This window comes from Streptopelia decaocto (genome assembly GCF_964273445.1).
Source record: "Streptopelia decaocto genome assembly, chromosome: Z".
Taxonomy (NCBI): domain Eukaryota; kingdom Metazoa; phylum Chordata; class Aves; order Columbiformes; family Columbidae; genus Streptopelia; species Streptopelia decaocto.
In genome coordinates, this window is record NC_138657.1 from 7,996,468 (window position 1) to 8,008,470 (window position 12,003).

At 42.1% G+C, this 12,003-nt stretch overlaps 1 protein-coding gene across 1 annotated transcript; it reads left to right on the forward strand.

Annotated features, from left to right (window-relative positions):
* Positions 1 to 5,468: 5,468 nt before the first annotated feature.
* ANKRD34B (ankyrin repeat domain 34B) lies at positions 5,469 to 7,022 on the forward strand (the record flags this gene model as incomplete). Its single annotated transcript, XM_082075230.1, has 1 exon — positions 5,469 to 7,022. The coding sequence occupies one exon, from the start codon at positions 5,469 to 5,471 to the stop codon at positions 7,020 to 7,022; it is 1,554 nt and encodes a 517-aa protein (XP_081931356.1).
* Positions 7,023 to 12,003: the final 4,981 nt, after the last annotated feature.

Here is a 12,003-nt window from a genome sequence, read left to right on the forward strand (position 1 = left end):
GATGTGGAGGTGATGAGGTCAGGGTGTGAGGGTGTCAGAGCGGTGTGAGTGGGTGTGAAGGTGTGTATGGGGGTGAGGAGGTGCAGGCATGTGGGAGAGAGAGAGATGGTGGGTTGGTGTAACGGTGTGTAAGTGTGGGGGGTGTAGGGGTGTGAGGGAGGATTTGGGAACATAGCGGGGTGTGAGAGGCAGTGGGTGTGAGCAGGTGAGGAGGTGTGTGTGAAGCGGTGGGGGGTGCTGAGGGTGTGAGAGGCCGTGGAAGTGGGTGTGAGGGGTTGTGAGGCGGCTGGTGAGGATGTGTGAAGGGCGGGCTGGATGTGAATTTGTCTGTGAGGGGTGTGAGGAGGGGTATTAGAGTGGATGGTGGTGAGCATGAGGGGGCGTGTGGGTTTGTGTGACGGGTTTGCGGCGGGTTTGAGGGGGCTGTGAAGCTGGGCAAGGGAGCGGCCGTGAGGGGGTGTGAGGAGCGCGGGTGTGGGGCCGCCCCTCGCCTCCCTCAGCGCTGCTCTCCTCAGCCTGCGCGCTCCCGCGGCCGCGCCGCCGCCTCCTGCGCGATCGCCCGGGGGCGGGCGGGTGTTGGCGGCCGCGGACCTTCCCGCCCTGCCCGTGTGCGGAGCGGCGGTTCCGGGCTCGGGGGAGCCGTGCGGGCTCACAGAGCGCTGCCCTCGCCCGGAGCTGCCGGGGCGCTGCCGGGGCGCTGCCGGGGGGCGGCCCGTCCCGCCCGGCGGGCGCTGAGGCGGGGACAGCGGACGCTGCCGACGGCGACAGGTAAAAACGCTGCCCCGGCACCTCTGCCGGGTGCGGGGTCGCCTGGTCTTCGCCCTTCCACACACGAGCGTTTTTTTTAATTTTATTTTTAAACGTTTTACATCTCGTTAGGGTGGGCAGGATGCTGAGGAGGGGCTCAGGTCGGTGGATGAAGGTCTGTTCGTGCGTGTTTGGCTTGCAAAGCGTTTTTCTCGGGCTCTTAGTTCAAACACCGTTCTTTCTTGGTGAGTTTTTAATGGAAAAGCCCTTAACATGCTTACTCTTTTAGCCTGCCTTTATATTTTTCAGGTGTGTTCTCTGTAACTTCTCTGTAGACAAGTTGCTCGTCCCTGTTGTTTTTTTTTTTTTCCAGATCTCCCTCAGGAAAAACGTTAGAGCCGTTAGGTTACAAGTCAGGATGCTGTGAAACAGGAGTGAGCAACAACATCGACCTTAATGTAGAGCCTCAGTGAAAACTTTCCTCTCCTAGTGGTCCCCACCATGCTCCAGCCACCCCCGGCAGTAATTACTGCTGTGGGAAACACCTCCAAATGAGAAAGCGCGCTCGGAAAGATGATGAATGCTGTGGCAGGGAACAGATACTTAATGAGCTGGCTGGACTGCTCCGAACTTTCCCAGAAAGTACAGACGCAGGAGATCCTAAGTGAGAAGATGGGTGAGAAATGATCCTGACCGTCCTGCAGTTAATCCTGGGAAAACGTGAGGCTGAAGAGATGGGCGCTTCACTATGGAAAATTGCACTTTACAGTCTGGTTTTCCACAACTGGACATGATTCTGGCAACTTCGGGGGAAGGTGAGGAAATTTTGGCTGTGTTAGAATGTTTATTTTTTAATCAAAAGTTAGTCTCATATGTGATAAATTTCAACATGTTTACGACAGTGTAGGAATTCAGAGTTCTCATTATACTGTCTGAGATATTTTACAGGGTTAACATGGATGTGAGGAGTCACAAAAATCTGTAAAAGCTTGTGCTCTTTAAGTGTGTAAGCATCTCTTTCTGATTTTAGGCTCTAAACCCTGCTATGTGTGGAAGCTTGTTTGTGTAACTGAGTGCTGAGGCATGGAGGACGCAGAATTTGGCTTTCACATTGAAAAAGTGAGGAGTATTTTGCAAGAGCATTGATTCATAGCACTCCATTACTTAGTGAAAATGTTGTTTATTTGTTTATAACATTGATCAGCTTTTCCCCCCTCAATTTTGCGATTATTTCCGCTGTTAGATGTAATAAAGCACTGTGAGAGGTTCTCATAGTAATTAAATGATATCTACAAATAAAGAAGGAAGGGTTGGAGGAAGAAGTGCTGAAACTTTTTGAGGGTTAGTGGCTTTTCCCACTGTGATGGCAGCAGGACCTGTATCAGAAGAGGACTCTGGGATATCACTCTTACATTGTGAGCCTGCCCTGTCCCCCAGGACAGGACCCAGCACAAATCCACAACGCTGGCTATCTACTTCTCGGAAACAAATCATTGTCGACTTCAAAACGTGATTTTCATACTACAAGGTGCTTTCTGCTACTTCATGTCGGAGCATTTTCCAGGACAGTATTGCTTTTTGAAAATAAAATTAAATTAAGCTCTTCCTAGACAGAGTGTTCCAGGAATATCATTTGTACAAGAACACCAGGCATTTGTGGTTGATCTGAAAGACCAGTTCATGATTCAGTGTCAAACACTGGGTTGCATAGTTCTTCATTCGTCAAACTGCTTTCTTGGCACAACTTTACCTTCACAGCTGAAAAGCAGCTGTGTCACTCCTGATGCCTCAGCAACACATGGAGTGGTTTTAACATCACAGTTAATTAGATTTAGGGATGTTTTATAATACCAATCTGTTTAGCATCCATCTGTGACAAATTATCAGATAAATTAGTCTTTTAGGGAATCTGCCTGAACTGAGATCTTTCACTTCTAAATAACTAGCTGTGTCTTTTTTTTGAGCAGGTTGTACCCAGTCCTGGTGTGGCCTGTGCATTTTCCGCTTTATATTTCTTTCTCCGCTTTCCTTCCATGCTACTCCATTCTCCCTTGCAGTGCAAAGTGTAAATCAACCTATAAATAACATGGCTGGACCTAGGCAGCACAGGTGCCTGTTCTCCTTCTTTCAGGGATTAGCCACTCTACTTTGCAGACCTGCCAGCCCCAGCCTGTGGATATAACCATTAGTTGGATTTCTGAAATAGAATTTATTAACACCTGCAAGCCCTGGTGAGATCTCAAGCTTGCTGGAACTGCTGACCTACCTGCACAAAAGCATCTTGGCCTTTCTCCAGGCCAGGTTCATGCAACGTCTTGGCTACACAAATTGCTCCAAGCATTAACTATTGGCCTCACTAGTCTTCCTCTAGCCTCACATTAATAGTCCTGGTAAAGTCTATGGAGATGGTGAATTTAAGCAATTGGAAGCATCAGATGTGATGTCAGAAAAACAGTGTCATTAGCATTGACTTGCTACATGACTTGAACTATCACTCTTCTCTTTCTGTGCCTGTTTAATATCTTTTTTTCTCCATAAGAAGTATTTCAACAGATAAAAAGATTTGTGTAGGAAGTGCTATATGCCATCACTTTAGTAAAGCAAGCAGTTAAGTATTGTGAGAGCTTTAGATAAATATGAAAGAAATGTAAAATCACTGATGACTTCCAGGTAAGTCAAAAACAAGGGAGAACACAAGCAGAATTCCAGCATGTGTGCTGAAATATATTTCTCTTTAGTTTGTTTCTGGAAGTCTAAATGCACAAATTAATTGGCTACTTTTATAGAAGACTCAAAATCTTGAATATGTTACTTATCAACAATATGCCTTTCATAACAGCGATTTGGACATCAGTGAAAGCTGTGATAGACACTACTGAATCATGTATTTTCAGTATAATGGTATGAATCCTTACAGTAATTGCAATGCAATTACTTAGAAAATAAAAAGAACTTTTATCAAGACAGAAGGGAAAACAACAAAAAACAACCACCAAAACCAAACCCAACTAGTTAAAAGAAGGTGATAGTACCACAGGGGTGCCTCTGTTCTCACCACTGGTCAGAACTGGGATGTTTATTGTCGTGACGACAGACAGGGAAGTTCTGGCCCTTTTTCATCCTCCTTAATTTCTCAGAACAGGACTGCAGTCATATGTACACAATGAACATTCTTTGTGAGGGCCATAAATCCAGAAATGCTACCAAAGATGAACCAGTTAATCTCATGTGTTTGTCTCCTTGTTTGTTTGTTTTGTTTTTGTTTGTGGTTTATTTGTTTTTCTAACATATGAAATATTGCGAGATACCTTACCCAAACATGTGCTACGCATGACCATTGTTACATCCCATCAACAAACTACTATGTTGAATTATAGTTAAATACTTAATTAACACATTGATCTAGCTGTTTGCGTTGTGACTGGTAAGCCACTGAATGTCACAGCTTAGCAAAAGCACCAGTAGCTGCAGAGCATGATGCTATGGAGTGAAATACACTGAGTGGGGAGGGATCTCTAATAAAATATGTCACAGGTATTTCAGCTGTCTTTGTTTGGTTGTTGGACTTTCAGAACAAGCAACATTGATATAATCCTTTGATTTTGGAACTCAAAGCAAAGCTCCAATATTGAAGAAAACCAACAAAATTATTGCTCCTGAGTTATTCACCAGAACATTAGTAGTGCTTTCAATGGTAAATAAAAATGAGTCTCTGTTAATTTCCTTTGCAGTTAAACTAATTAAACGTTTTTATTTAGAAATACACTAAATAAAATGTAATTTTCATATCCATTTCTAATGTTGTCTTGGAATTATACTGCCCTGCAAACTGTTAAATGTTAATTTTTTTTTTTCTCTAAAGATTTTCCCTGCATGTGGGTAAACAAGCACATAAAAGTAATTTAACTGTGTTGCTTCCATGGTTGCAGGTGTATGTTCATACAAGACCTTTCATTATGTATACCACATTAAGCTCTTATTTTTGTGTGTGTGAAGCCTCTGTATTTTCTTTGATGCTATTGAGCATTTATTTTGTTTTGGAGTCGATACTCTCTGCATGCCCAAATACTAGACTACTCTCAGCCCATGGACCCCCACAAGGAGTGGGACAGGTTGTTTCACTCAGACAAGTTTGTTTCAAAGCAGCACAAGGAAGGTAGTGTACTTCCACAAACGTAATGACTCTTATAAAATATATTAATATTTATTTTTCCGCCATTTAATCCTTCTTAGGAAAAAATATATACTACAATGATTGCTTTCCATAGTTACTAAGACCTGTGAACTTTTTCTCATTAATTTCTAGGTGCTTAGCGTTGTCTATTTATGAGAAGGAGTAGGTGAATGTAACAAAGAATACCTCATTACTGAAAAAAAAATCTCTAGGATTAATTCAGTTCTTGTTCCTTGCACTGATGAAAATCAGGAGAGGTACAGCTGTCACACAGCCACATGACTGTAGTCAGTATAAAGCCATCAGAGTGTGGAGAATTAAACTTTTCTGGCAGCTTATTTAGCAGAGTGTGCAAAAGGGAGAGTAGTCAAAAAAAAGAAAAAAGGTGACAGTCATGTTTTAAACATCTGTAAATATTATAATTATATTCAAATATGCTTTTAATTTTTTTCTTCTTTTTTTTTTTTTTTTTTTTAGGAGGGGCTCTTTGTTTTCTCTGAAAACTCATTGTTCTTTGCAGCCACGAGAAAGGTGTGAGACAACTGCGATGACCGAAACGATGGAATTGCCAGCAGAGGGGAATTCCCTGATCAGAGCCGTCTACCAAAGCCGCCTTCGCCTCACCAGGCTGTTACTGGAGGGTGGTGCCTACATCAACGAGAGCAACGACAGAGGTGAAACCCCTTTAATGATTGCTTGTAGGACGAAACATGTGGACTCTCAGAGTGTCAGCAAGGCAAAAATGGTTAAATACCTCCTGGAAAACAAGGCTGATCCCAATATACAGGACAAATCTGGAAAGACAGCCTTGATGCACGCGTGTCTGGAAAGAGCAGGGCCCGAGGTGGTGTCACTGCTCCTGAAAAGTGGCGCTGACCCCAGCCTGCAGGATCACTCCAACTGCTCCGCGCTTGTGTACGCCATAAACTCCGAAGACAAGGAGACCCTGACAGTCCTTCTTAATGCCTGCAAGGCGCGAGGGAAGGAAGTCATCATCATCACTATGGACAAATCCCCATCGGGAAGGCCGAAAACAAAGCAGTACCTGAATGTGCCTCCTGCAGACCCAGAGGAATGCCATTCCCCAACTGCCTGTACTTCCCCATCGGAAATAGAGCTGAAAACGTCTCCATCCCCACTTTCAAGTTCAAATGAAAGTAAAAAAGCACTCTTCAGCTTTAGAGATCTAGACCATCCAAGAAGCACGAACAACTCATCTCAGACAGTTTCACCGATGAGAAAATCCAGCTCAACAAAAGCAGGGTCCAGGCTGGCACAAGTGCAGCGGCTTCAGTCTGAGCCTTGGAGAAAAAGCTCTCCGTCACTGTTTCACCAGAATAAAATTGCCTCTTTACAAGAAGAACTTCAGGATATTACTCCAGAAGAAGAGCTCTCTTTTAAAATCAATGGCCTTGCTTTATCAAAGAGATTCATCACCAGACACCAAAGTATTGACATAAAAGACACTGCTCATTTATTGAAAACCTTTGATCAAGCTGGATCGAGGAAATTCTCATGTGATGAGATAAACTCTCAGACTCCTTATGCTGAAGAGAAACATAACCCCAGTGCAGTTCCTTTGGGTAAGGATGCCAGTTCAGGACAAATCAGCTTTATTTCAAACCTCAGCAGTATTATCCAGAAAAGAAATTTGGGAGCAAATCACTACAGCTCTGATTCTCAGTTAACTACTAGTCCAAGTCCTAATACCGCAGAAGACAGCAAGCCAGCGATAGGAAAGAAAAAGATTCTTTCTCCAACTCACTCTTTGTTATCAAGTTCTAGAGAAGTACTGGAGAACATGCCTTCTGTTACTCTGAGCAAAAGTCAAGCTTTTCTAGAAAGACGGGGTTCAGGAGCCTTATTGTTGGATCATCTTGTTCAGACAAGACCAGGTTTTCTTCCACCACTGAACGTGAATCCTCACCCCCCAGTTCCAGATATTAGTTTTATAAATAGGGTTTCTGGGATGATTTCTTGTGGACAAAAGCACTTAATACCAGCAGCACCTGCTTTCCCCAGGGAGACCAAAAATACAAAAATGCTTCTAAGAAGACAGTCATTACAGACTGAGCAGATTAAGCAATTAGTGAATTTTTAACAGGGGATTAAAAGGTTACAAAATTCACTGCACTACCTGATAGTAATGATGCATCACAAAAGATGGCAGGTCTGCAATGTAGGGCTCTCTGCCTTGCAATGAGTTAAATAGCTTAGAGACTACATGAAAAGATACATTCAACTAATGATGCTGCTTTCTGCAAAATTAGGAATATTTATCATACCGTTTTCATCACGTTTTCAACTTCAGCACTGAAGTTCAACCTGTGACAGGCTGAACACACAAAGGGTCTTAGGCACTGCAGTTCTCATTTTAGGTTGGAAATAGTATCCCTCCAAGGTTTCCCCAAACATGCACTCTTTTTCCAGCCAGAAAGGTGGTACACATGGAATTTGGGAACAAAACATTTGAGTGTGATGCTGAACATCAAACAGACTCTGTCCGAGCTGTGCAATACCAAGAAATCTTGAACACAACCAGTGTGCAAAAAGGGCGGGCGGTGGCAGGTGTACTCAGGCAGTGTTTTCTGGCTTCAGCGGTGCTACTGCGTGTAGACTGACAACACACAGACTGAATAGAATTGATGTTGCAGAGCTGTGTTCCATGCACAGCTGCTCCCAGAAGATCCCAGCTGAGGACTGGGCGCCTGCTTTAGATGCCGTGCAGCCCGCCAGAGAGCCCAAGTTCAGCACACGCTGCCGGGGAGAGTCAAGGAGCCAGCATGGTGAGCAAGAAGTCCTGAGTTATCTCATGTACCATGACCCAACCCTGTTCACGCTGTCAGTTAGGCCTGTCAATCAACCTGGGCTTCTCAAGCTATTCAGTTGCTGGAATCTGCTTATTTAAAACAAACAAACAAAAAAAGTCAGAAGCTGTATCTACATTGGGGTCCGATTATTTTCTGCAGTTCCAGACTCTCAAAAATCAGATCTCTGGGTCACGCGGGGTCTTTCTCCCCAGTCACAGCCCTGGGTTTATTTTCAAGACAGGATACAGGTAGTGGGACACTCACCCAGATGTTGTCCTGATCAGCGAGAACACTTCACACACACACTTGGCAGCAAGGTAAGAGCTCTGTCCTGCTCATATGTACCTAAAAAAAATCTGACATCTATGATACTCGCCAGGGAGACCCAAGTCCTCATTTTGCTTAATTCAAAGCAGAGGACTGAATTTCTTACAGATGAGACACATGCCTTTGCCTCCAAGCTGTTGCATATTTTTTAAAGTATCGCTATCTCAAGTCTGTTTTTCCTTTCCATTTAGTGTTTTGCAGTCCTAAACCTCTACCTTGTCTTTGTGCATATTTCATAGATGCTTGATTTCTGGTATCACATTTAGCATTTTATAAATCACCTGAAGACTGAGAAATATTGAAAGTGTTCTGTGTTGTCATAATTCACATAAATGTATTGAAATTGTGTCTGTATAATGTGAATTTCTGTATACTGAGAAACTTTTTTTCTGAAAATACACAGTGGGCACTGTCTGCCTTCTTGCACCTTCAGTCAAGATTCACCCAGTCTGGCATCACCTAACAAATAACTGTAATGTTATTCAGCTTTTCCCTTAGCATAAGACAACTTCAAGCGGATTATATACAGTCTATGTAAATACCTTTTTATGTAAAAATATAAAAATATCCAAAAGTTCATAATATACATATTTTGAAGAAGGGAACATTTGACTTCTGGGAAAGTAAAGGAATATGGTTTATATCCCTGCACAACAGAATTGTACACCAAGTGCTGATCTGAAACAACACATTTAAATCTTGAAATCAACTTTGCAACAAAAACCTCTCCCATCTCTAGTGATGGCTGCTAGAATGCAGGTGCCCTTACCGTGGATCCTCCAGCCAAGCTCTCAAAGGTAACTACAATAAAGAAAGATGGAAATCTCTATTGCAGTTGTAAAAATTATTTTTTCCCCACCAAATATGGCCTTGAAAGCCGTGGTGTCTTTTGCCCTCCCCTTGCATGACAGATCAGCTAACTTGGGATGCAGCAGCTCAGAAGGTCCACAGTGACCTGCACGATGCCATCACGTTTCACTTACTCAGATACAATTGCCACACTGGTTCAGTCTTTTACCCCTCAAGATGAATTGGTGCCAATCACTACCAGTTGCTTTTTATTTATTTATTTTTTAATTAGAGATACTGTTCAGCCACTCAAAGACTCTTGGTAACTTCTGGATTGGCTGACAAACCCTGTCTTCTGCACATACACAAAGAGGTGTTCACTGTCTTAGAACAAAACAAACCCAAACAAACAAACCCAGCAACCAATCAACATCCGAGTTTGAACATTAAGCATACAAAAATGAGAAAGCTCTGAAAGTGAAGTTACGTACATTTTAAGAGCTATTAACATGGTGAGGGAGTATTTGGTTATGTTTCAGTTCTGCGTCTTACTTCAGGACGTGTTACTGGATCATCATCTATATATACCAGGTAGAAACAAGGATTACATAGAAACCTTTTTAAGGCAAAGAAATTATGTGTAGCATATGTCAACATTAAATTATTAACTGTGTACAATATACTTTCAAATGTTTTTATGATATTATAAATGGAAATGTTATTCTTTTTTTAGAAAAAATGAAGTAGGAAATGAGGTGTTCTAACTGGTATCTTTGCTGAAGGTGTAAAGCCTGATCTGTGTTGCATTGATTTTAAAATTAACTACACACATGGGATTACTGCTCCCTTAATTGAAAGGGTAATTTTTTACAAAATGCTCAATGGAGGAAAATGGCAAATGTCTTGAGAAGTGACATTCTTCTGTACTGTTGCCAGTATTTTGTGCTTAATTTTGATGCAGAAACAATGTGAAAGGTTAACATTATTGTTACAAGCAGCCTTCAAAGGAAGAACAGCTCTGTTTTGTTCTCTTGATGTTATGATGCACAAATAAAAGCTATTTTTCCCCTGTCCAGGGAATATGGAAATAGGCATCCCTAGTAGACATCTTTATTCACCACTGAGGAGATGCTGAGTCACTGCCAAAGGTACTCGCTTGTAATTGTTTCTCAGGCTGCCTCTACAGAGGAAAATTGAACAGTTAATTAGATTAACCCAACACAGCTAAATTTGTATTGTGTGAGAGATGCTCTTCTGTTGGTTTCATTTCAGTGGAGATAAATACACTTCTGCCATCTTTGAAGTCTTAATCCTCATGATTTTCCAGTCATCCATAATGTCACAGTATCGCAGTATGTTTGGGATTGGAAGGGACCTCAAAAGATCATCTAGTCCAATCCCCCTGCTGGAGCAGGAACGCCCAGGTGAGGTCACACAGGAACATGTCCAGGCGGGTTTTGAATGTCTCCAGAGAAGGAGACTCCACAACCCCCCTGGGCAGCCTGTTCCAGTGCTCTGTCACCCTCACTGCGAAGAAGTTTTTTCTCAAATTTAAGTGGAACCTCTTGTGTTCCAGCTTGATCCCTTTACCCCTTGTCCTATCATTGTTTGTCACTGAGAAGAGCCTGGCTCTATCCTCGTGGCACTCACCCTTTATATATTTATAAACATTAATAAGGTCACCCCTCAGTCTCCTCCAAACTAAAGAGCCCCAGCTCCCTCAGCCTTTCCTCACACGGGAGATGCTCCACTCCCTTCAGCATCTTTGTTGCCCTGCGCTGGACTCTCTCCAGCAGTTCCCTGTCCTGCTGGAACTGAAGGCCCAGAACTGGACACAATATTCCAGGTGTGGTCTCACCAGGGCAGAGTAGAGGGGCAGGAGAACCTCTTTGACCTACTGACCACCCCCTTCTAACCCACCCCAGGATGCCATTGGCCTTCCTGGCCACAAGGGCACAGTGCTGGCTAATGTCTCACAAGCAAAGAACTTGAAGCAAGACCTGAATTTCTGATGTTAATTTCCCCCACCAAAACATTACAGTTTACAAACAACAAAACACCTGCCAGGTATTTGTCATGTATTTTGAAAACACCACACACTGGAACTTTTTCCTTGCTGGGTTTCCCATCCAGAGAGAACCACCTGGACCAGCTCTCACAGCTGACACTGAGGAGTTTCTGAAACTGAGCGCATAAAATCCTTAAACATTTAAGCTATATAAAATGGAAATGACGTTTTTGTAAGCATTCCTGTTAACGCAAGTTACTCCTTTCAGTAAAACAGGTGACCTGTGTGGTCATTGATTTCAAATGTATGTGCTAAGTTTGGATATGTGAAAAACTTTTTTTTTACTTTTTGGTTGTGATTTTCTCTGCAAAATGCCGTGAACCCATAGTGAAAGCAAATTCTAGATAAATAGTGTTAGCATCACAAAAACCAGTAATCACCTAAAAGGCTTCATAGTTTGTTTTAACAAATTTAAGAACAGTAAGTAACTACACAAGAATGCTATAAAAGAAGCAGTTTTCAAGGTTGTGTTTAAGGCATGTTGTTCAAAGTAGTTTTCCAAATATCCTTCCCTGCACTTTATGTGTTCTTGCTTTAAGGAGAAAAGCATTTGGAATTGCTGTGTTTTGATTTTTTTCTTTTTTTTACAATTATGCATCACTTCCAAAATAATATTTCCATAATTTAATGCAGCTACAGAAGAAAAATAGTGAATTAAAAGAGACATTAAGTTATTTTTGTTTCCTTTTCAATTCTTAATAAGACCTTCATCTTTCTGTGTCTGTTATGCAATGCAACTAATTATTTTCCAGCTAAAATCAGGCATTTATAAATAAAGAGATTATTACATGAGTAAACCCTTATTCCATTAGTCGGCTGTTTTGTTCATGTAACAGAAGCATGAGTTATTACATAAAGGCTAATAATAGTCACAAATAACCATCTTGCTAAAAACATTCACACTGTATTCGTAAAAGGGACAAGTTTGTTTATTTGTTTGTTAAAATTAGTTAGAGGGACGCTTTCCTGTTTTAAAATATTTCCCAGCCACACATTTTCACTTTAAGGTATTACTGGCACTGAAATACCTTCAAGGGCATCGGGTTTGCTAAGGATACACCTTAGGAAAACTCTTTTTTCCAGACTGA